At 37.2% G+C, this 26046-nt stretch overlaps 1 protein-coding gene across 6 annotated transcripts in view; it reads left to right on the plus strand.

Moving 5' to 3' along the window:
• Positions 1 to 26046, plus strand: part of aff4 (AF4/FMR2 family, member 4) — a 101819-nt gene that overhangs the window by 49140 nt on the left and 26633 nt on the right. For 2 of the 6 annotated variants that reach the window (XM_072590529.1, XM_072590528.1), the window contains 11 exons: positions 868 to 997; positions 2108 to 2932; positions 6576 to 6620; positions 8308 to 8394; positions 9446 to 9482; positions 12596 to 12647; positions 14880 to 14906; positions 18520 to 18574; positions 19470 to 19507; positions 20210 to 20369; positions 24773 to 25699. In XM_072590529.1, the coding sequence (XP_072446630.1) occupies positions 868 to 997; positions 2108 to 2932; positions 6576 to 6620; positions 8308 to 8394; positions 9446 to 9482; positions 12596 to 12647; positions 14880 to 14906; positions 18520 to 18574; positions 19470 to 19507; positions 20210 to 20369; positions 24773 to 25699 (2383 nt within the window). Of the gene's footprint in view, positions 1 to 867; positions 1013 to 2107; positions 2933 to 6575; positions 6621 to 8307; positions 8395 to 9445; positions 9483 to 12595; positions 12648 to 14879; positions 14907 to 18519; positions 18575 to 19469; positions 19508 to 20209; positions 20370 to 24772; positions 25700 to 26046 lie in introns of those variants that run through there. The other 4 variants (XM_072590530.1, XM_072590534.1, XM_072590532.1 and 1 more) reach the window with 4 other exon arrangements.

The raw sequence follows: 26046 nt of genomic DNA on the forward strand, positions 1-26046 counted from the left end.
TATTATTAATCTGAATATGTCTGTATCTGAAAAAAATCTGAACAAACCAAAGGTGGTACTGTCGGGAATATCACTATTTGTTTCACACAGATGTTTGTGCCTGGTCCCATTAATGACAATATAGCCTTTTAACTTGTGGAGACAGTACAATAAAATCAGTATCTGAATAGCAAGACCAAATGTTTGCTTCGTAAAGTTTATTGTTGATGCCTCCATCCCTTTGTCATGATTTCCATCAGCTATCACTTTATTGCAAGTTTAATTTTCTGTTGCTTCTGCTCAAATGGGAGTGCTGATTACCTTATTGTAGTACATCCCAAACGTTTTCCTCACTGTATGCCAGTTTGAAGTGAGTCTTAAGTGAGAGGGGTGGTGTACAAGACTTATGAAAGCAAGGTGGAGGGGAAGGGGGTCCTGTGAAAGTGAACCAGTCTGTGAGGTCAGGAATTCCGTTATTATAATACTTAAGCCATTTGCAAGCTTGAGGATCACAGCCTAAAATATCACCTCATTTTTGCCTTTATTGGTAAAAGTTTACTTTAGAGAAAATTGAAAATGTTAATGATATCAGTGGTGAAAAAGCAATATTGAAAATGGCTAACTCATGAATTGTTAGTATTCTTATTTGCACATGTAAGTAACTTCCAAACAGTAACTGTTTTGCTGGCTATATGTAGTACACCTTTGTGTATTCAAAAAGAAAGTTGGATTTAATAGCATTTGTTGCCAAATCTGGGTTGATGGTGCAACTTCCTTATTTTAACATACTTCCTGATGTAACACTTGAAATGTGCGCAGACCTTGTCAAAAATTGCAGGTGGCTTAAAGTTATATATACATTTGATAACTGGATACTTCTTTTTCCAGAAACATGAACCGTGAAGATAGAAATGTACTACGAATGAAAGAACGTGAACGAAGGAATCAAGGAATTCAACAAAATGAAGAGACATTCACTGGAAATTCCCCTCTATTTGCTGAGCCGTATAAAGTACAGGTACAGTAAATATGGGTGAGCAAAGTTAATAATTATCCTTGAACACGTAACATACTTAGGGCAGAGAGTTATCTGTCCTGCTCATTTTCCTTGTGATCCTAAAATGGGACTACTATGATGATGTCATAAGCAGAGTTGAAACCGCATTAAATCCTTCTTTGGTCAGAAATTCCCAAATATTAATGGGGCCCTGGCATTTGAGGGGTTCTCCTTAGCTTGACTGAAAAATAAGTTTTGAATATATAAATTGCTTCCACCTCTCAGGGTAATTTGTATTTGGTGATTTACTTAGAAATGTGTGTAACATTGTCAAATATGACAAATTTTATAGATTTCACAAGCAGCAAAGAGAGAACCTTGGCTTCAAGCTTGTTCTGTGAAATTAATTTGGGTTTATGAAATACTTGTCTTTGCATAAATGTGTTTCAGAATAATAAGTTAGATTTCTTTTAAATTGGGTAATTTATGCATACAATACACCCAACATATCACCAAAAGACAAAACTGACCTTTCACCACATGTGTGTCACATACTTAGTGTTTATCTGTGTTACACCTCTAGAATGCCCTGCATACTGCTATTGTTTCGTCTCAATTTCCTGATTAATAAATAATTTTAAGGGTTGCAGACCTGAGTTTTTGAATGACTTCTTTACTATCGCAAATTATCGTAGCCCAACATCATAGAGAAAAAAATATACAATTGGCATAAAAATGCCATCCTTTAAGGTAATAGAGATGTCAGACCAGATTGATGCCTTGAGTATTTTGTGTAGACCAATGCCCAACACCAAAGTTTTGGGCTGTTGTGGTTGTGTCTATGCTTGGTTCTGCAGTTTTGTTAGAGCTGCACTTGAATACACAATTCTGCATTGTTGTACAGTTAGGGACCATGTCCAACTTTTGGTGTATGATGGAACAAGTATAGTTTCTATTGGCCAAAAATATGACTGCATTATTTGAAACTGGTGTGCCTCCTGTTAGGGTTGCCATTTTGGGTTGCCACTTTGTGCGTTGTAGTTGTCAATCGGTATATTATTAACTGAACAATTTGATTTCAAAATGAAGAATTTTCTACTTCTGACATGTGTTTCTTTTCTTAAAACAAAGGGACGAACGGAAGATAAACTTTCTAGCAGAATCAAGAGCATGTTGGGAAATTATGATGAAATGAAAGACTTGATAGGAGATAAATCTCTTGAAAGGCTCATAAGCACACCCAAAGGGACAGTTCCATCAACTACAGATGAGAAACCTGATCAAGCTTTCTTTGGTGACCAGCGACACAGCACATCTCACCAAAATAGTAAGTGGACTCCAGTGGGTCCTGCAACTTCTGCTCCTAGTACTTCTTCACAGTCACAAAAGCGGTCAAGTTCAGGGTTGCAAAGCAGCCATGGCAGTAGCCAAAGACTTAGTGGTGGCAGCAGCAATACTAGCAGTAGCAGTAGCCAGAGACATGATCGTGATTCATACAGCAGCCGTAAGAGGAGTGGCCAGCATGGATCTGAACATTCAAAATCCCATTCAGTCAGTCCAGCTAAGCCACCTGCAGTTTCTTCTTCTTTAAGTTCTGGACATTCTAGATCTCAAGGAAGTGACCACCATAGTAAGGAGCGGCATCGGTCAAAGTCTCCTCGAGACCTAGATGCTACCTGGGATTCTCCATCTCGTGTTCATACATTTCCTGCCAGTGGACAGCATTCTTCACAATCATTCACTCCTGCCTTGATGTCCAAACCCAATTCGATGTTACAGAAACCTACTGCATATGTAAGGCCTATGGACGGACAGGACCAAGCCCCTAATGAATCATTAGAACCGAAAATTCCTCCTGAGCCCTATGGGAACCAGTCTCATAGCAGTCTGGCAGAGATGAAGTCTGGCAACAAAGTACATCTCTCAAAACTAAAAATTCCATCTCAGCAAGTGGAGGTAAGCAAATCTCTGTGTTTTCCCCTACTAATTTTAAAAACTGAATTTTAAAGCACTTGAGTGACGTACCAACAAGTTGCATAATCATGTCTGAAATAAAATTTATATTTTATTGACACTACAAGTTCCATGATAGAGTTTTAAAAAGCTTAAACCCAGGCTTCACAGTCAGTACAGAACTGTGGGTGGTTCAAAACACATCTCAGGAAGAAAGTTCATTACTGAGCTGTAACGAACATGCGGACTTACAAATTAGGAGCAAGTACCTCTAACTTGCTCCACCATTTAATACAATTATAACTGATCTGATTGTGACATCATTCACATTTCTGCCAACCTTGAGAATCTTTAACACCCATGTTGGTCAAAAATCTAAGACTTATGCCTGAAAGTATTCACTAATCCTGCTTCCATTGCTCTCCGGGGAAGAGTTACAATGACTCATGATCCTTTTGAGAGAAAAGAAACTTGCTCATCTTGATCTTAAAGAGAAGACCCCTTTTTACAGTGTATCTCCTGCTTCTAGTTTCTTCCACAAGGGGAATTATTCTTGCACTATCTACTCTGTCAAGTCCTCTCAGGATCTTAGACATTTTCAAGATTACCTCTCATCCATTCAAACTCCAACTAGCCCAACCTGTCCAACCTTTTCTTGTAATATAACCTGCCCATCCCAGGTATCAGTTGACTGAACATTCTCTGAACAGCTTCTAATGCATTTGCATTCTTTTTACAAATAAGGCAACCAAAACTCTGCACACTACTGCAGATGTGATCCACAATATTTCATGCAATTGTTGTCGTACTTTTATATTCAGTTTCCCTTGCAGTAAATTACAACATTCTGTTTACCTTCATAATTGCGTGGTGTACCTTTGTACTAACATTGTGATCTCTCTACTCTCTACCTTGTGTTTTGCAATTTTTCAGCATTTAAATGTTATTTATTCTTTGTGCCAAAGTGAGCAAGTTCACACTTTTGTATATGATTCTCTCTGCAAAATAATTGTGAATTCAACCTGTCTCTCACGCTTTGCAAATTCCTTTTCCCCTTCTCAACATGACTTCCTACCTATCCTTGCAACAACAGCAAATTTAGCAATCAATCATTAATCCTTCATTCAAGTTTTTTTTTATATAGGTTGTAACATTATCCTAACTCTGATCCTTGCATCATGTCCTGCCAGCCTGATAACTATCCTTTTATGTCCATCATTCCCATCTTCCTATTAGTCAACCAATCCTCTAATCATGCTAATGTATTATACCCTACATCATCAGCTCTTATTTTGCAAATTAACTTTGGTGTGGCACCTTGTCAGGTCTGTTTTAAAAGTCTAAATATAGTACACTCACTGGTTCCCCTCATCTAAATTGTTTATTTGTTACTCAGTCATACAGCACAAATCATGTCACCCAGCCATCCCAATCTAACCTAGTTCCATTTGCTAACAATTGGCCCTTCATGTACTCATCTGGATGGAATTGTACTCACCTCCTCCACTTCCTCTGGCAGCTCGTTCCATTCATGCATCACTCTCTGATCTTGTCTAATTGTTTCCCCTCTCATCTTAAACCTATACCCTCTAGATTTGGACTCCCCCACCCTTGGAAAAAGAACTTGGCTATTTACCCTCTCCATGCCCCTCATGATTTTATAAACCTCTATAACATCACCCCTCAGTCTTCAGTCCAGGAAAAAGCCCCAACCCTATTCAACCTCTCCCCATAACTCAAACCCTCCAGTCCCAGCAATACCCTTGTAAATCTTTTCTGAACCCTCAACTTTAACAATATGTTTCTGTATAGAAGGGCAACCAGATTTGTATGCAATATCCCGAAAGTGGCCTTGTTGATATCCTGTACAGCCGCCATATGACATTCCAACTCCTATACTCGATGTTCTGATGAATGAATGCAAGTGTGCCAAACACCACCTTCACTATCCTGTCTATTTGCAATTCCATATTCAAGGAACTATGGACCTGCATCCCTAGATCTCTTTGTTTGGCTTCACTCCCTAGGGCCCGATCATTAATTGTATAAGTCCTTCCCTCATTTGCCTTGCCAAAATGTAACACACTCACTTACTGGATTAAACTCCATCTGCCACTCCTCAGCCTATTGACCCATCTGATCAAGATCCCTATGTAAGAACAAGGGCTGCAGATGCTGGAAACCAGAGTCTAGATTACGTCGATTTTCCTGCACCTCGGATGCTGCCTGACCTGCAGTGCTTTTCCAGCACCACTATAATCTAGACTCTGATCAAGATCCCATTGTATTCTGAGATAATCTTGTTCATTGTCCACTACACCACCAATTTTGGTGTCATCTGCAGACTTACTAACCATACCTCCTACATTCCCATCCATATCACTTATATAAATGACAAAAAGCAGGGAATCCAGCACTGATCTCTCGTCAATAGCTCTTAATAAATTGGTCAAGCATGATTTTCCTTAAACAAAACCATATAGACTTTGATTGCATTTAAGATTTCCTAAGCACCCTCAATATTAAATAGCAGCATTTTTCCTGTGACAGATGCTTGACTCACAGGCCCATACCTACCTGTCTTCCGTCCCTTTTGAGTCACAGAGTCATAAAGTTTCTTGAAAATATTTGGAAAAGGAAGGACTTATTAGAGATATTCTGTATTGCTTTATACCAAAATGGAAATGTCAAATTCTAAGTAGGTTTAAGGTGAGAGGGGGAATGCTTAAATGAGATGTGCGAGGCAAATTTTGTTCAGAGAGGATGGTAGCTGCCCGGAATGTGCTGAAGCACATGTAAAGCAACGTTTAAGAGGCATTTAGACATACATGGGAACAGGTAGGGAATAGAGGGATACGGATCATGTGCAGTCAGATTAGTTTAGAATGGCATCATGGTTGGTGTAGACATGTCAGGTACATCCTTAGATTTATATTCCTGTCATGTTTCTGATCATCGTTTTCCATACTCCTATCTTGCTATCTTGCATTACCATCTCTATTTAATTTACAGAATCTTCCTAAACTTGATCCCTTTCCTCCGCACCCCCCAATGCCAATTAGTTTAAGGCCCTCTCTACTGCCCTAGTTTTGCAGCTCCCCAGTGTTATGATTCCAGCACTGCTCAGGGGAAGTCTGTCCTAACAGCACAGTTCCCAGTTTCCACAATAGTGATGCCAGCGCTCCAATCTTGCACCAATCTTTGAGCCTTCCATTTCATCTCATTAATTTTAGTTATACTGTGCTGATTTGCTTGTGAACATAGGGTATTGGATCAGTAAGCTCAGTTGACTCAACAGCTTGTTTGCATTACAAAGTAACCCCAATAGTGTATTTTTCAGTTCCTGCACTAGCTGAAGTTATGGTAAAATACTGTCCTTGACCTCTCCCCTAGCCTGAGAGGTGATGACCGTCATTAAACCGCCACTGTCTCTCTGTACGTGACTCTCTCTCTGCTGAGGAAATTGTGCAAGCTTCGGTGATCGTTCATGAATCAGTGGAGTCAGAGAGGGTTCCAAGGGACTGGAAAATGGCTTATGTAACATGTAATATATAAAATCTATAGTATAGAATGGACTTGAAACCAACAAATAGCATATTCTGTTGGTCAGGGGAAACTTATATTTATTTCATTTTGAACTTTACAGTCTTCTGTGTCTGGTGATGCCAGTTGCGTGGATGAAATTCTGAAGGTACGTCTATTATATTCATACGTATTAGTACTTCTTCTATCCTTATTCCAGCATTTTTGTTTTTCTTCTCATTTTCCCTCATTTTTCAAAAGATGCTGATATACAGAGGAACCTCAATTATCCGAATGGCACAGGCAGGGAGTATTTTATCAGATAATCAAATGCCAGATAACACAGTTTAGCCTTACATCAGCATCTTGTAATCTTGCCAAATAATCTGAAATTCAGATAGTCAAATGCTGGTTAATAAAAGTTTCTCTGTACTCTAGACATTCTGCTGCCAGGATATAATATAGCTGCCAGGAACCATGTGGCGTTATGGTCATTCTGTTTATTTGAGTTTATTGAGTCAGTGATGCCTGACAAATTCTGATTATTATAGTGATGTTAATGGTAACCAAGATTAATCCTATGTTTACACAGTTACTTCAGTGCATGTGCATTGGGTAGTGATATGGAGCATTAATCCTAGCTGATATTTTTCCTGTCCTCAGCACTAAGCAATTACAGTTTTCCCCTGTGACTAATTTAGAATATGGCAGGGTTCAAACATTTTGCAATGGCTTAAAATGCAGACAGTGCATTTACCCACCTTAATTGAATTTGTGGGTGACCACATGACTGACTTACAAAATGATGGTAAAATTATCCCCAATGGCATAGTTGTTAATTTCAGCTGCATATCCTTTGTAAACAGTTTGCACATGTTTCAGTGGCAATAAGGAATTGTAAGGATTTCTTTCCCAAGTTGCACAGCTGAATTTTATGAATTAATTGAGGAATATCAATGGTCCAGTAGCATAGCAATGCAAAAAGCTAAATCAGGGAAGCCTTGAAAGTAAGATTTTATTATCTCTAGTATTAACATTATGCTTCTGTTATAAATGTAAGTTACCACAAAATTCATTATATATAAAGTGCGCTTTATTGTTACTGAAATGTGGATCTAAATATGTTTGAAAGCCTATTTGCCCATCCCCTGTGGGATATAGAAGTTAAAGACCAAGTGTTTCAGTCTCCAGCTAAAAGATTTTTTTGAAAAAGTAGTTTTGCTTATTAATTAAGTACTGCCCATATTGTAAGGCAAGTTAATAATGTAACTTATAAAACTACAATTAGAACATGACATCAGATAGTGAAAGATGGTGTCATTGTGATAATGCCAATGGTTTAGTTAGTTAGACTGCCAGTCAAATGTTCTGTTAACCAGAGCAGATAGTGAAATTTGAATGTAATAAAAAGTCTGGAAGAAAAAACAGGCCTCATAGTGATTATGTAACCACTTTGCCATAAAATCTATCTGATTCATTAATATCTGAACTAAGGAAATCATGTCAATCTGCCATCCTTACTGGTCTAGCCAACATGTAACTCCAGACTCTCAGCAATGTGGTTGACTTTTAATAAGTTTCTGGGTAATAAACGCTGATAATATAATGATTCCTGTACCCCACGAAGCAAATGACAAACTAGTCTCCATTAAAGTATCAATGTAGACATTTGTGAAAAATACTATCAAAATATCTGTGTAAATTATGTGTCGTTTTTAAACATATTAGATTAGGTTTGTATTGAGAAGTTTGAGTTGTTTAGGTTCTGTTTGGGTAAACGTGCATAAACCACCAGTTGTTTAGGATTGAGCCATCTGTCACAAGATTGTTCTGATCCATTATACTCTATGCTTTAGGAAATGACTCACTCCTGGCCACCACCTCTGACAGCAATTCATACACCATGCAAGGCTGAGCCATCAAAATTTCCATTTCCAACAAAGGTGGGTATCTTTATTTAGAACATAGGATTTTTAAAACTGGGATCAAGAGAAGAGTAAATGGACAATGGAATTGGTGTGTTGCAGTAATTTAAATGATTTTAGCTGTGAAGCAATTTGGAGAAGAAATAAGAGCTGCTTAGTATCAGAGAAAAGAAGTAGTGTCAAAGGACAAGCAACCTGCAAGAATGTGAAGAGAGCAATGCAAAAACATTTAAGGAAGAGATCTTGAGTATCTTTATATCCTTTTGGTAGAAACATTGTACCACTTTAAAACTTAACTAGAAAGTGACACATTACAAGTTGATGCATTTTAATGCTGATAATATTGACTATTTCTGCGAACAAATGTAGATCCATAACCGAAATGAGAGGTTCAAATGCATCAGAAAATTTAATATTCTATTAACAAACAGCTACGGTGAACTTGTGATAATGTACAGATATTAGTTTATATTTTAAAATTATATTCATTTTACAGAAAATTTAAAGTACTCTTTTACTACTGGTTAACTTGAGGAAGATCTACTTTGCGTCTTTTAAAAATCAAAATTTACTGAAGCTTGTGATTAATCTTGGTGTGTTTCTTTCTCTCTTTTTCCTCTTCCTTTTGCCTTCATGCTGCATCTGATCCTCTCGTTCTGTAGCTGCTCTTCTCTACCCCACTGATTAGGTTCTTGTCCATATCGAAGGTGTATTTTAATTCTTTTTAGAATTTTTTATTTCTTCTGGTCAAATTATAAAGTTGCATTATTCAGTTTTGGTGAGTGGAAAGTTCATTACAATGAGATCAAAAGTGATCCTGATTGTGAATAAATTGAAGCTGCTTCCAGCACACACTTACAGCATATATTGTGACTAAATTTCTACAGAATATGTATATGATCTTGCAGGTAAAGAGCTCAAAGTTCCTGAATGCGAGTGGATTTTAAGAGGCCTATATTAAAATTTGGATAGTGAGCAGATCATCTTTGCATAAAGGAGCGTTTCCAATCCTAAAGTGACCTTTTCAGCTGCAGGACATTTCACATCTTTGTTATCTTTTATTTTTTAGGAATCTCAGCATGTTAACTACAGTATACCAGGGCAGAGTAAGTATTTAAAGCTATTTAAAATAGGATGTTCTAAATGTGTCAATATTATATTAGTCAGACTCTCTAACTCTATCTTTCCAGTGTCATGCTTCTTTTGGTAGGAAATTACATTGTCCACCTTTCTGAGCAATACATGAAAGATCCTCTTTTTATCACAATCCAGACAATATTGCATACTTCACAGGCACAGCAATCTCATGCACATTTCTGCCTTGTCTTTGAGAAAAGGAATGAGGAGCAAAGACTGTCACTTGAAATGTACAAACAAGCTACAGTAACAGAAAAACCAGTAAAATACAATCATAACAGACCTCTGTATTAGCATAACCAGTATTTACTTATTAACTTGATATTTTTAGTCTTTGAAATGACTGTGTATACAAAATACATTTGTTCATCGTTTATGATAGTTTTATAAAATGGCATCATGTTGGGCTTTGTAAAACTAAAATGTTAACACTGGTTTCTGATTATTTTTGGGGGCAACGTCATTCAGAAAATGCCACCATTGAATAATTCATGCACTATAGCCCAGCAGATACAAAATTTCTACCCATATCCTCCAGGCTTTGCAATGCGTGCGTCTGTGGAGATCCACAAGTATTTAGAATATTTATTTCTACCTATTGAGAGGAGAAATTAGCATAATGGTTCACAGTTACCCAAATTAATTTGCAACTTTCAGGCAACTCTTAAATTTGTAAGAACATGTTTTCAAAATCTGATGAACATTTTATTCCATGTTGAGTTGGCAGTTTTAATTAGTCAAGTACAAATTTGGTTCTGCAATGCCAACTACCTGGCACAGTTGGCTGGTGAGAGTCAAGGGAAGCTTAGCATTTCTTCGCAGTTTGTAGGAAAAATTTACAGGGTATATAATTAAGACATTGTCCTTAACATGCTAACTAACTGATTAAACAATATCACTTAGCAGAAAACTGGGCCCTGATTGTATCCAAGGTAATCCAAAGTGATTTAAGCAAACAAAGATGGATGCAAAACAATGAAGTTCCTTGGTAATATGTTTTGGTCACTAGTTAACATCTTATTGATTTTTAGAAAAATCCGTGGTCACAAATTGTCTGCCCAATAATGTTTCCATTGACTATAAAGAATGGTGACATTGAAACACCCAGTAATGACAACAAAATTAGGTCAAAATACGAAGCACTTCATAATTTAATGCTTTAGTTGTCTGAAAATCAATTGCTTAATTTCGCTGACTTGCCGTGTAGACCAAAGATTACTGTCATTATTTTAATCAACCTGTTAGGATATATTACAACACACATCCAGGGCAATTGGGACTTGAACCTAGGCCTCTGAGCCCGAGAGCACAAGCCCTGTAAATTTGTATAGTGCCTTCAATTTCCTCAATGTAATGAATACACAACCAATTAAATACATTTGCTAGTCATAGTCATAATGTAAATAAACATAGGCAACTTCCATGCATAATATTATGAACAGCAAAGATAAATAACAAGATAATCTAATTTAGCTGGTGTTGATTTAAGGGACAAACTTAGTTAGTGACACTTAGAACTACTCCAACTCTCTAACGCGGATATTTTTCAATTGGACTGTTCAGAAATGCTGTACATGCTTCTAGACCAGGTAGGATTTGAGTCCGAGCTTCCTGATTCAGTGAGGGTCACTACCACTGCGCTGCAAGGGGCCCTCAACTATCCTTTGCAAATATTTTCTAATTAATTTGTTTATCTTTTCAACCATTCAGAGGTATTACACATCTCTGAGCAGGTGGGATTTGATCCTGAGTCTCCTTGCTCAGAGGCAGGAATGCAACTGCTGCAGCACAAGAGCCCTTAAATATATTTTTTAAGCAACCTGCTCAGAAATGTTATTGCACACTTCTGGAGCAGATACGATTTGGACCCAGGCCCATCTAGCTAGCATAACAGCTGAATGACTTAGTCCAATTTTACAATGGTACCAACCTAACTTGCATGCTAAAGTCTCTGAAATTGGGGGTGAAATCCTTAACCTAATTCAGAAAAGATGGTACCAATGATCTAGGGTCGACAAACTACTTCCTTTTTCCTGAAGCTATTTTCTCTAATATCCAGCTATTAGATATCCTGTGCTTGGTTCTGCTGTTTACAGTATATTAGACCAATTCCTCCCAAAATAAAAATCTTTGGGAATACAAAGCTGTCTTCATTTTGCATCCCTGTTCCACATACTTCATTTCTAGCTACTGGTCCCAGAGGAGGGTGGAGTCGATGCCTCAGGCTAAATCAAACTACACAACTCTGATGTTGTCTTTCATCTTAAACTGAGCACCAAAATGTATATCCACTGCCACGTATGTACTGTCTAGTTCCACCTCCAGCTCTGTAACATCTCTACCTCCACCTCCTTGCCTCAATCTTCATGCAGAATTCTCACCACCTGATCTGGCTATTCCAACATCCATCTGCCCAGTCTCCTAGCTTTTTCCCATTAATAAACCTAAGCTTGTGCAAAAGAGAAGTGTTCATATATGGTCTCTCCTCATTACCCTCCATTGTTTTCATTTTCTTGTCTTTCATCAAACTCCTTTTTGGTTTTAGATTACCTGCACCCCTCATCTTTGCAGATTTTTCCAGTCTATATTTCTCAGAACATTGCAATCCAAATCTAGCTTCCTACAAATCTTCCACTTCTGTCCATCCCATTTTCCTCTAAATTTACACCAAACCACATGGATCTGCCTTTCTCATCCCTCCTTTCTCTTGAATAAATGACAGCTCTCTGAGTGGTGAGCATAGCAGACTGTTCACCGTGAGCACTATAGCAAATCTAATTCCATTCTCATCTAGTGGTTATGTCACAAGTGGTAGTTATAAGCATTGAGAATACCTAATGATTTTCATCCACAGCCTAGGGTGTAATTGTAAAGTCTCCAGCATTACTTCAGTTGAGATCAGGTAATTGAACACAGATCACGCATTGAACCCAAGATCTGATCGACTCGCTAAATATGCTTGTTTAAGGGATACTTTTATCCAGTATCTCTCAAGTTTGGTGCAATTCTATTGCACATAATAGAACACCTTAAAATATTTTTGCTTAGAGCTTTTTTTTTAATAATGAGATTTTAATTGCAGAGAGATACAATGCAGCATCAAAATCGACCTCCAACCATCACCAAGCAAAATGGTAAGTCATTTTCGTTCTGCTTCATTTTGGAGCAAGGTTTTCTGAACACATTCTCTGCAGCAGTCATAAAATCCTTTGTATTAAAATTGGGTACATAATTCAGTACATCTAGAGCATAGAGAAATTCTTCTGTTTGCTTTTGGCAAATATGTGAATAGGGAAGGTTGGAGTATAATGAAATATGCAAACTGCAAATTTCATTTTTTTGGTTATGTGGTCACCTTAATTCCAGACCAGTTGATTTTTCTTTGACACTGCTGAAACGATGAATAAACAATTTGTAACAGTGGTGGAGTATAGTTGTCCTAGAGAGTTGCACGTATAATAATGATTCCACAGTCTTTCATATTTGAATGGTCTCTTCCAGATAGTTTTGTTGATATATTTGTCTGTTCCTAAAATGGGAAAGGTGCAAGTTTTGAAACAATGAATGCCTATTTTAAATGTATGAAGTAAGATAATATGAAAGATAATTTTTTAAAATGTTAAATTATGTAGTTTTACAATTTTTTAATGAAAATTACTGTTACATCCAATGTATTTACTTTGCATGCTTTTCAGTTGTCCATTAGGCAACACTTGTCAAGTTTCAAATCACTTGTTGTCAAATTCGATCAACGCTTCTATCTTTATTGGGCACTCTTGGATAATCAGGCTTATTGCAAAACAGAACCGTTTGCAATGGAATAAACAAACCAATTAAAAAGTACTCCACTTAAAGAAATCCTGCTCATTTACTTTTGTTTTAAACTGTGAATAACAACCCTTCTGCAATCATCACTAAAATGCAAGTTCCAAACAGATAAGTCATCAGTCATTTTAAATATTGGTTTCAACTTCTCTTGTTTTTCCCACACCTCTGTCTATATTAATCAGGGGCTTTGGATCATTGAAAATTGAAGTTGTTCTTATTGAATGTATATATCAAAGAAGAAATGGTATTTAAGACTGAACACCTATTAACAGTTGGGGAAATAGGAACAGGCATAATTTGCCTATCAGTGATTATTCTGCAAATAACTGAAGGCAAAACAACTGATTTCCAATGTATCAATATTAGATCAGGAGAAACATTCCACTGGCCGTTAAGTGTGCACTATGATATTGGACTGTACAAAGGTGACCTTCAGTCTGAAGATTATACTGACAATGGTTGTGGAGGTTTACATTATTTCAGATTATGTCGAGTACAAGCCATGGAGGTCATGATGCACTTCCTGACATTCAGAGCCAAATCAGTGCTGCATTTATTATTATCTATTGTAGAATAAATCTGCTAAGATTGCTGTACAGAGAGGCAGCATGGACTTGACAAGCCAAGTAACATCAAGAATCTGGTACTGGAAAAATACAGCAGATGAAGCAGCATCTGAGGAGCAGGAAAATCAATGTTTCGATCAAAAGCCAAACATCGATTTTCCTGCTCCTCAGATGCTGCCTGACCTGCTGTGCTTTTCCAGCACCACACTCTTGACTCTAATCTCCAGCATCTGCAGTATTCACTTTCGCCTAGGCCAATTAATGTCCTTTGCCAAAATGACTCTGACTCTATTGAGTTACAGCAGTGAGGACATTACGAAGTATCTTTAAATTAAGATGTCACTGTGGTTGAATAGATTTACAAAAGAACACCAAAATTGCTGGAGAGCTGCATGTTGAAATTATCTATGCTCAAAACTACTGGTTTACATTAAATTCAATCATCATTTAAGTGCCATTCTCCTCTTGAAACAGTTGATCTCTCGAACATCAATTCCAAATATTTCATCTGTGCAGCCTGGTGATACACTCATTGGATTAGGAAGATGTTGCTCTTGCCCATAACTCACTAGTAGAAGCCTCAATCATTTTATTTGCCTTACGTTTATCAGTTTTTATTAAGTATTGATTACATTAGTAACATCAATGCTAAAGGCATTACCAGTATAGCACCGAAAACCAAAGACTTTCAACATCATAATTGACACATTGTTGATTTGATTTTCTTGTTTTAAGTATTGTAGCTCAACAAGGTTAGCAGTGTTTGTAGGTAAAATATGTTCTTGGCTGAGTAGAGCTTTCCCTTTACAACTGAAGGGAACATAAATAGAGAGGTGTTGTGTCATGTTTTACTTTTTAAAAAAATTAATCTGCATTCCAAGACATTAAACAAAATCATGAAATGGTGCTTAGAAGGCAGTCGTAATAGTTTACAAGCAGTGTGATTTAACACCTTCTTTCTTTCTTAAATAGCTCTGAAACTGACCAAATTGCTTCAAGGTAAGTCTACCTGCATTGGCTTTTAACTCTAACATAGAAGATAGAGTGGTGAGTTAAGCAATGTGTGTGTTGCAAAGTTTAATTTCAGTGCTAGCACTTGAGCTGCAAATCATGATGCTGTATAGCAGGTTCCATACTACTTGCTATTCACTCCATTGCGGAAAATCTGTGGTTACTTGCCCAACTTCTGGAGTGGATTATCTAGTACCTCATGCACTGAGGATGTCACCTAGACAGGGGACGAAATGTTTGCAAGACAAATTCCCAGTTCGGCGAACAGAACCACAACAACGAGCACCCGAGCTACAAATCTTCTCCCAAACTTTGAACCTCATGCAATAACTGCCTGCAGTAGCATTGACTGGTTCAGATCATGTGACAATGGCAGCAATTTATAGCTAATTGTTACAACTGTTTAGTCCATGTCCTTTTGAGAAGAAGGCTTATTTTAGTTCAGTTCTGAGAAAGGGACACCGGACCCAAAACATTAACTCTGATTTTTCTTCACAGATGATGCCAGACCTGCTAAGCTTTTCCAGCAACTTTAGTTTTTGTTCTGATTATCAGCATTCTCAATTCTTTTGGTTTTTATTTGCTTATTCAAATTGTTATATTTGCCAGATAAATGTACCTGCAATGGTATTGCATTGGGCATTGGGCTGAGGGAATCATACTGCGTTCTTCAACTGATGCAATGTGACAGTGCAGAGCAGCCAAAATGTTTCTTTCTTTCCCTCTCCCTTGTTCTCTCCCCCTCCCCTGCTTGGCATCTCTTTCACTTTCCTCCTTGCTCTTGCTGCTGTGTGACATGCAGTGTCATTGAAAAGTGCATATTTGTATGGCTTGTTCAATGGAAGCATTATTTGTACAAGTGTACAAGGAATTGAAAGTTTTTTTTTCAAAAACATACATAAGGCTGACATTTTTTAAGCAATACTATTTAAATAAATAAATATTATGTTTACTGTTTGTGACACTTGTATTGCATACACATTTTATTTGTCACAGAACAACAGTGCATTGCTCAAAAGTAATTTTGGCTTTTAATGCTTTGAGACTTTCTGAGAATATGATGGATGTGATATAGGTTTTTTCCACTTCTGGCCAGGGTGAAATGTAGTTTTTGAAATGAAGATTTTTTTAAAATCTGTTGCATCACTAAAGTTATTGCTTAGTTTCCCCTTAAGTTATTAGTGAGTTGTCCATTTGAACAATTGCAATTTATGTGGTTATCAGTGCATTCAGAGTGTTATTTCGGAGGGAGTTCTAAGTTTTGATCCAGTATCTCTTGAAAGTTTTCCCAATGAACTTGAGGAAACCTCTTAGTTGTAGCTGACAGAGCTTTACACTACAGTGTTCTTTTTCTCAAAATTGTTCACAAGCTTCTCTTTAACATTTGGAGAAGGAAGGAGTTGAAGATGCAGAACGTTCTGACCTTTGGACTTCACCTTTCAGTTTTTTACAGTGATATTTTGCTGTGCCTGCTCCTTTACTATTCTCTCCTACCATGTCTTTTTCCCCATTTTTTCCCTCCTGTCCTCCTACCTGAATATCTTTGCCTTTCATTTAGTTCCCATCTAGCAAACATAGAAAACATAATTCTCAGAATTCCACTCAAGCTGAGCTTGAATGAATAGTAAGAGAGGATATACACAGATTATTTGGCAATGCACATCTCTAAGTCATCTACAATCACTAAACAACTTAATGTTATATGACAAGCAGTCAGAAGTATGATGGTTGCCATGGAATCTGAAAAGTAGAAACGAATGCTTTCAGCATATGAAAAGTGACCTCACACCTATCGCTGAAATAAGAGGTGAAGCCTATGGCACTTTTCAAATATACTGTGGCAGATTGTACTTGAACAGCAGTAGAGTATGTCAGAATAGCAGTTATATTACTAGATTAGTAATCCGGATGTCTGGATTGTAAATCCAGAAAATGTGTGTTCATGTGCAATCTTAATGGTTGATAATTTGAACATAAATAGCAATCTGGAAATAAGATGGGGTATATTTATTGTTTTTAAAAAACAAAAATGAGCACATGACTATCAAGACTTTTGTACACTTTTTAAAATCACCCCGGACCTCAATCAGGGAAGAAAGCTAGCTTTCGTTATCTGGTCTGACTGATAGAATTCCAGCCCATACCAATATGGTTAACTCTTTCTTGAACTTTGAATTGGTCAAGCAATTCGCATTTGTCTCAGACCACTACGAAAAGAACAGGATGCAGCACTTCAAGGAGTTGGCTCATCACAATCTTCTCGGGATACATAAAACAAATGATAAGTACGGCCCATGCCCAGATTCCAAAATGTTTATTTTAAATGGGACCAAGTGTATGGTGAGATGCCTTGATGTAAGCTGTATCATGTTTGTACTAAATGCTTGAGAGATTGGGGCGATTAAGACAAAACGGAGGATGTTGTAGACTTTACCAGACTGCTGCTGATACTGTAAGAAAAGTAAAAATTAGACTGAAAGGCTCAACAAAGAACAATGGGAAAGGCGAATGCAAACCTTGATATGTTCAGTGATCTTCAAAGAAGCAGAAGTCTCAAATAATTCATCCAAACGATAGAATTGACCCCATCAAGACAGTCTAAACCCACTGAAGCTGACTGTTTCTTTTTTTCAAAATTGCAATGATCCGAATTTTACTTTAGGAGAAGTTTGAAATGTTGTACAGTGAGTCAAGATGTCACGAGAATATGACTTTGTTTGCAAAATCGATGCATGTCATGGGGAGGGGTTAGGGGCACAAAGTTTAAATACTCTTCCCTTTGATTTTTTTGTGTTTCACAAGTTATTAACAAGCTCAAAACCAAAAGCAGCCTTTCCAACAACTTTCCACAAAATCCTTGTAATTTGCCAACTCAAGAATTCAGCTTGAATTTTTGTAAGGGTTGAATTTCAGTACTTGAGTTTGTGTGTACTTGGACTTGCAGATTGAGCACCCTTGCAGTAGATAATCGTATGTGACTGTTTCTGCAGTGATGCATTTACTTCCGTCAATGTTAAATACTAATACTAGTCCCATTAAACTGAAATGTCTTAAAACAGTACCACTTGAGAGCAAGAGCTTACTGTATAAGCAGCGTATTAATCACCTACTGGTCATCTGATAATTTTTAAAACTTCAAGGTTCAGATGGCTTAAAATCGCAAGAGACTAATTGATTCAATTGCCTAGATTTTGTCAGATTTCCACTTATCAACAATCACTTATTTGGAGCATAGCAAATGTTTAATGATCTGATACTTAGGCCACAACTTTATCTTCATACTTAATTGAGATGGATTTTTAAATACAATATTTTGCCCACTTGTATTGTCAATGAAATGCAGCCATAAGCATGGCTTTATTTAGTAATTTTGTATGCTTGACTTAAAAATTTTACCCCATTTTTAAAATGTTGCCATTACATCAATTTTGACTTCTCTTGCACTTTACTCCATTAGATGTTTGGAAAGGGTTCCAGTGCAAATGGAACTTCTTGACTCATTACAGCTGGAGATTTCATTATCTGTTGAAGCAGATCTCTTTCTAAAAATAAGACTGACTTCTCTCCATGGTGATGGTGGTTTTTTTCTCATTTTGTGTAGAATGTTGGAAGATGACCTCAAACTTAGCAGCAGTGAAGACAGCGATGCTGACCAGGTTTGCCTTCACTCCAGCATTTGTTCTGTGTGTATGAAAAATGAATATATTTCATTCATGAAATTAACTTGCAGTTTGCATTAGCGCATGAATGTGCTGGAGGAAAATGCATAAGTTGCTCAATTCTTGAAGAATAGACCAAGTGTTTTTGTGTTAAGCTTCCCTGGATGATCTTTTCACTCACCAAAACTTGAGATATTTGATTGGCAACAAAAGTTTACATTTATCAATGGTGAATCAAGTTAATGGAATTAAGAACAAAACCATTTATAATGGATCACATGCAGCAGACAGCAAAAATGAAACAAAGGAATGGAAATGGAAGGAGAAATGCTTCACTAGTATGAGATCCATAGGTTCACAGGTTGACTTTGCAGCTTGCTAAAGCAAGAAAGAAACTGTTGTGTATATATAAATGGAATATTTCATTCATCTCCCTCCTGTAATGTCAAATCAGATGCCTGGGGGCAATAATGGAGGAAAGAAGTCCAAAGCTGCACTAATCCTGAGATTTTGCATTTAGATCTAAGCCTACAGAACTAGAAATGGATTTTTCCTGCTATCAAACAAAATACTGCTTTCTCATTCAGGTTTTGCAATTTTGTCTATTTCAATACATCAGCCGCAATCAGTGTGCTCATGGTTTGTTACATGTTTACTGGTTCTATCATTTGTACTAAAGTTGCATGTTGTTTAGATGGAAAACTTTAGCTTTTATTGGATTTACATTTTAAAAATGCAAATTTTCTGATTATATGTAAAACACACTTTTGTGAAGAGTTGGCATATCACATCTTCCAAATTAATGTTTTGGAATATTTTGGGAAGAAATGGTATATCCTAAATTTAATTATTAACATACCTTAATTTTATGAGTATCTTTTTTTTTCCCTAGGATTTGGGGAAAGCAACATCAAGGGCTAATCTTGATGGGTAGGTAGCACTTGTCTCTAATGCGGAAAGATCATCATAATTGTGTCCATTTTGTATCTTCTTTATGCCCTCTATTGTCTTTTTGATTGGTAAATTTGCAAGTCATGTACTCACTGACTTAACACTGAGTATATCAGGACCTTGAGAACATTGGTCTGCACCTAGCAAATTGTAATCCTTGAAGTGTTTGCCATAATCTGATTTATCCTGCAATTAAGTTCAACAACATATTCATATGTTACGTGACTGGCAGTTGTATGGAATTTCCCATTGGAAAGTTTTATTTAATATATGGTTCCAGAATATTATAAATAATTATAATGAAATGCATGAATTTCATGAATAACTTGTTTAAAAAGTGCATAATTCACTTGCTAGGACTTCATCTCAAAATATTAATAATAACTTGAAAAATAACTTGTTCCTTTGAAAGTTATAGGTTTCTTGAAGCTCTTTTCCTTATGGTTTAGATTATGAAACTAAATAATTTACTTGTGACTATAACTAGAGACCTGGTGATATGTTTAATGGGCTGATATTGCATATTTGGTTAAGACGAGATGGTATTTAGTGAAGTGAGAAAATTGCTGACTTATTAACTATATAATGCCTATAGATAAGTGACTACTTACACTTGACATTTTTAAATTAAAAACTTACTTTTCTCATTGACTTAACAAATAATCTTCTCTCTTTCTCAAGCAGTTCTGAACTTTCCCAGCAAAACAGTGAGGGTGTGGAACCTCCAAGGGCTGATTCCAGTAGCCACAGTGGGTCTGAAAGTAGTTCTGGGTCAGACTCTGAAAGTGAGAGTAGCTCTAGTGACAGTGAGGCGAATGAACCATCGTGTATATCTCCTGAGGTATGTTAGGGGTTTGATCTTCATGAACCTCTCTATGTAATGCATTGGCATACTAGTGACTGATACTATTTATTTTGCAACATTTTTAAAGTAATGCATATCATGAACACTTATACAATTGAATGAAGTTCCACCACAATACCGTAAACTCTAGCTTTCCCATCGGTACAGTCATGTTTTTTGCCTTTTTTTTACTGTTACCAATTCTTCATGTTCCAAAGTCCAACAACCCCATTATTGTTACCCGCCATTTTCCTGCAAATGCAAATGTCTCATTCAACTGGGGAGAAGATTATTTTGTTTTACTGTCACCACTTGTCATTTTGAAAGGTTTTCATTTGTTTAACAGAAAATGCCATGAGTCTTTGTGTATACCTGTCAGATATGGATTAATTTCTACATGTTATCTAGAACTACCTGAAACCATCTTCTATTGTTTCAAGGCTGTTGCACACTCAAATCATGTTGTCTACCAATGTGGGCACTATTCCCCCAATAAAACAAAAACTTGCATTCCTATAGTACCTATTGTGACTTTGAAATGTACCAAAACAGAAAATGTAGACATCAAGCTCCGAAAAATAACTGTTGTAAAGACCAACTTATTTGTTTTTGTGAGAGAATTTTGTTTGTGTTTTTCTTAACTACCGTAATCTCAAAGCACTTTACAGCTAATAAGGAATTTTGAAGTGTAGTCATTGTTATGTAAAAGATGTAGCATCAGACTGTCCAGAGCAAGATTCCACAAACAGTACTTTGATACTGCTAGAAAACCTGCTTTCAGGATCTTGATTAAGGAATGAACATTTGTTAGTTTTTTTGTAACTTGATGTGCAGAAATCCAGAAGTTGCTGTAATTTTATTAATTATTTAGGGCCTTGGCATTGCTTTCAGTTAATGCCAGAATCAATATGTGTTAATTTGTCAAACAGTCAAACCTCTTCTCCTATCGTATGAATTGTTATAGTTGTTTGAAATTTGGCATTCTTGCATTTGTCCTAATGAGTGCAAGACAAAAATCTTTACAAAAACGTCTCTTCCTTCAGCATTGTTCAAGTCTTGTCAGTGATTCTGGGCTTTCCCAGAACAGATGAGGTTTTTTCAGAACATCCGTACGTCCAGACTGGTTGGAAAAATCCTTTTTTAAACCAGTTCCATTTCTGAACTATATGTCATGAGGTTTATAATCATTAAATTTGGTTTTATATTGAAACATCAAATTTCTTCTTTGGGATAAATTCCATTTTTAAAAATTTTCTGCTTTAACCTTATGTCTATCCCAGTGATCAGTTCACAATTAAAAACTAAATTCAAAAAGGTTCACTAGTTTTTACTTCCTAATTTATTTCCTGAGAAAATATTTGTTGCAATAGGTTGCTTTACTGTGATGGTATAGCTATTCTAGGTGCCTGCAAATTTACTTTACTTGACACCAAAAACAAATCCATGTCGAGAAAGGGAAAATCTACAGTACAGTTATCATTATATCTCTGGGCAGTTTACTTCAAGGTCAACAGAAAAATTGCTGATTTACTACCTACTGCAAAATATAGCACCACTACCAGTTTATTAATCAAGTATAGCATCTTTCCTAGGTTCTGTCTCTTTTTTTAACTTCGATCTTGGGAATTGGGTGCTCCGGACTGACCGACATTTAATGTCTGTCCCTAGTTGCCCTTGAAGGTGGTATTGAGCTGCCTCCTTGAATTGCATCAGTCCATTTACTGTAGGTGGACCCACAATGCCGTGAGAGAGGAATTCCAGAATTTTGAGCCAGTGAAGGAGCTGTGATATGTTTCTAAGTCAAGATGTTGAGAGGCTTAAAGGGGAATTTATAGTTGATGGTGTTCCCATGTATTTGTTGCCCTTGGCCTTCTACTTGGAAGTGGTCATGTGTTTGGAAGATACCTTGAAGCCTTGGTGAATTTCTACAGTGCATCTTCTAGGTGCTGCACACTGCTGCTACAGAATGTCAGTAGTGGTGGGAGTGGATGTTGTGGATATCACACCATTCAAGCAGGCTGCTTTGTCCTGCATAGTGTAAAGCTTCTTGTGTTGTTGGAGCTACATTTATCCAGGCAAGTAGAGTATTCCATCACCGTCCTGACTCAAGCCTGATAGCTAAGGATGCAGAATAGTTACTTAATATCTTGAATTTGAGAAATTGCCCTCAGTCTGCCATGTCTAATCCTTCATTGACCAAAGACAATTGGTAGTGATACTCTGATATTTAACATGGTGGAAAGAAGCAGGCCATTCAACTAGCTGAAATGTTTTGTCCTTCAGTGAGATCATGGCTGGTCTAATGATCCTCAACTCCACTTTGCTGACTTTATTCCACATAATGGTTGATTCTCTTAATGATTAAAAATCTATCCATCTCAGCTTGAATGACCCAACCAAACAGCCCCTCTGTCATTAAAAAATTCCAAAGATTCAGTACCTCAGAAGAAATTCCTCCTCGTCTCTTACTAAGTGTACAACCATGTATTCTGATATTATGCCTGCTGGTCCTAGACTCTCCCACAAGAGGAGACACCCTTTCCACATTTACCCTGTCCAGTCCCCTAAGAATCTTGTATGTTGCAATAAGTTTGTCTGTCATTTTTCTATATTCCGGTGTGTACTGTCACGACCTACTCAACCTCCCCTCACGAGACAGTTCCAACACCTGGGGTCAGCCTTGTGAACCTTCTCTGTACTACCTTTCAATATATCTTACAATAGATAAAGGGCCCAAAACCATTCACAGTTTTTGTTCTGATTATGCCTTATATAGTTTTAGCAAGCCTTCCTTATTTTTATGCTCCATTCCCTTTAACGTAAAGGCCAGCATTCCACTTGCCTTCCATATTCTGCTGTACTCATATGCTAGTTTTTTGGAATTTATGCAGAAGGGCTTCCAAATCCATCTGTAGCTTTCTGCAGTCTTTCTCCAATTAAATAATATTTAGCTCCTCCTCCTGCCAACATTTTCAACATTTTAACCGCAAAATTTCGCACATTATATTCTATATGTGAAGTTTTTGTCCATTTGCTTAACCCTGTCTATACCCCTGAATCAACTGATTTTGTCACCATGTGTCTTCCCATCTATTTTTATCATCTGCAACATTGGGTATAGTGCAATAACTTTCCTCATTCAAATCATTATTATAGGTACTGTAAGTAACTGTGGTCCCAATACTGATCCCTCTGCTTTTTCACTAACTGAGTTGCCATTCTGAAAAGGCCTCTCTCATTGCAACCTACTGCCTTCTATTCGTTAGCCAATCCCCTATCCATGCTAATGTACTACCTCTAAAACAATGGGCTTTTATGTATGTAAGTTAGCTCGCTGAGCTGGAAGGTTTGTTTTCAGATGTTTCGTCACCATGACTAGGTAACATCAGTGAGAGTCTCTGGTGAAGCGCTGGTGGTATGTTCCGCCTCTCTATTTATAGGCCTTGGTTTCTTAAGGTGGATGATGTTATTTCCAGTTCTTTCAAGGGACGGTAGATGGGATGTAAGGTTGTTGAGATTTAAGTCAAAATGTTTATTGATGGAGTTCTGGTTAGAATGCCATGCCTGTAAGAATTCTTGTGTGTCTTTATTTTGTCTGTCCTAGAATGTGTGTGTTGTCCCAGTCAAAGTGAGGTCCTTCTTTGTCTGTACGTATAGAAACTAGTGATAGTGGGTCATGTCTTCTCATGGCTAGTTGGTGTTCATATATCCTGGTGGCAAGTTTCCTGCTTGTTTGTCCGGTGTAGTGTTTTTTATCACAGTTCTTGCATGGTGGTTTGTAAATCACATTAGATTTGCTGGTAGTATCTAATGGATCTTTTACGTTCATTAGTTACTGTTTAAGTGTGTTGGTAGGTTTGTCGGCTACTATGATGCCAAGGGGTCTGAGTAGTCGAGAAGTCATTTCTCATATGTCTTTGATGTAAGGTAATGTGGCTGTAGTTTTTGGTTGAATTGTGTCTGCTTCTTTGGGTTTGTTTCTGAGGAATTGGCGGATTGTGTTTATTGGGTACTCATTTTTCTTGAAAACATTATATCGATATTTTACTTCTGCTGTTTGTAGTTCTTGGGTGCTGCAGTGTGATGTTGCTCATTGAAATAATGTCTTGATGCAGCTCCATTTATGGCTTTTATCTTAAATGGCATAATATGTTGTGCCTTATCAAATGCCTTCTGAAAATCCAAATATGTTGCATACACCTGGTTGAAAAAGAATAAAAGGTGATTTATTTCCCTTTGGATGCAAAAAATGTTTAGGAAATAACTAGCAAAGTGATATTAGTCAACCAAGTTGATGTATTGTTTGGGTTCAGAAGAATTCTTTTTGAGTCTGCTTTTCTGCTTGAATATGTTTTTAATCAATGATTATCAGTTCAACTTTTTTTCTCTCTATCTTTTAGCCGGAGCCACCACCTTCAAGTAAGTGGCAATTAGACAACTGGCTGAACAAGGTGAATTCTCATAAAGTTTCACCAGCTTCATCTGTGGACAGTCACATTCAGTCATCACAGAGTCACAGTTATAAGAAGGAGAACAGAGACCAGAGTACGTATGAGGATCCAGGTGGATCCAAGGATGGAAACACAGCCACTCCTGGAAGAGATTCAAGGAATGCACAGAAAGGGTCCGAAACTAGAAGTCGTCAAAAGTCACCAGCGCAAAGTGATGGTAGTGCACAGAGGAAGACAGTTGGTAAAAAACAGCCCAAGAAAGCAGAGCGGCCAACCGTAACTGAGGAACAAAGAGGAGGACTAAAAGTTGAAAGTGAGCCTACTTCAGACAGAGCAACTCCTATTCCTGCAAATCGCCATAAAGCTGCTACAAAGGGTTATAGAAAACCCAGCACAAAGAGAGAATCCAAGTCTTCAACTCGGGTAACTGTTGAAAAAAGAAAACACAAGAGTGCCAATAAAACACCTCAGAAATCAAGGGAGTATGTTGAAACAGACTCGTCTTCCTCAGATTCTGAACAAAGCGAAACTCTCGCTCCTGCTTCTCAGACTCCAAAGTACTCTGAGAATAATAGGACTCCTGTCCATAAATCCTCTGTTGATGGGGAAGACAACTTTTTTCGGCAAAGGCTTTTCTCTCCTATGGAAGAGAAGGAACTCCTTTCGCCGCTGAGTGATGTTGATGACAAATACCGTAATATTACTTCACTCATTGTTAGAATTGACTTAAGTCTATTATCTAGGAAACCTGAATCACCTCGTAAAGAAATGGAGCAAACTAAGGTGGATAAGGAGATCTCTTTGGATAGGCACATGCGAGACACTCCAAAGCAGTCTACTGAAAAAAAATCAAATAAAGGCAAGCGAAAACACAAGGTGAGAGGCAAAACAGCTTTACTGATTTCTTGTATGTTCTGTTCCTTCACAATAATGGAAGCAATTTAGAAATGTAACAAATGACCAGTTTAGGAGTATAAGTAGTTGCTTTTCTTCATCAAGACTCTTTTTCAGCTGTAATATTAACTCCCACAATTTGTGAAAAGTATGTGTTTAGCACATCTTTTATCTGGCACCTGATGCTCAGTTGATAACACTCGGCTGAAAATCAGAATGTTGAATCCCAGTCCAAGAATTGAACCGCAAAGTTCAAGACAAACTCCGGTGGTGTGCTGAACTGTCAAAGGTACAAATGAGATGTTAAACTGCGATCATATCTGCCTGCT

Source organism: Chiloscyllium punctatum, chromosome 20, assembly GCF_047496795.1.
Source record: "Chiloscyllium punctatum isolate Juve2018m chromosome 20, sChiPun1.3, whole genome shotgun sequence".
Classification (NCBI taxonomy): Eukaryota; Metazoa; Chordata; class Chondrichthyes; order Orectolobiformes; family Hemiscylliidae; genus Chiloscyllium; species Chiloscyllium punctatum.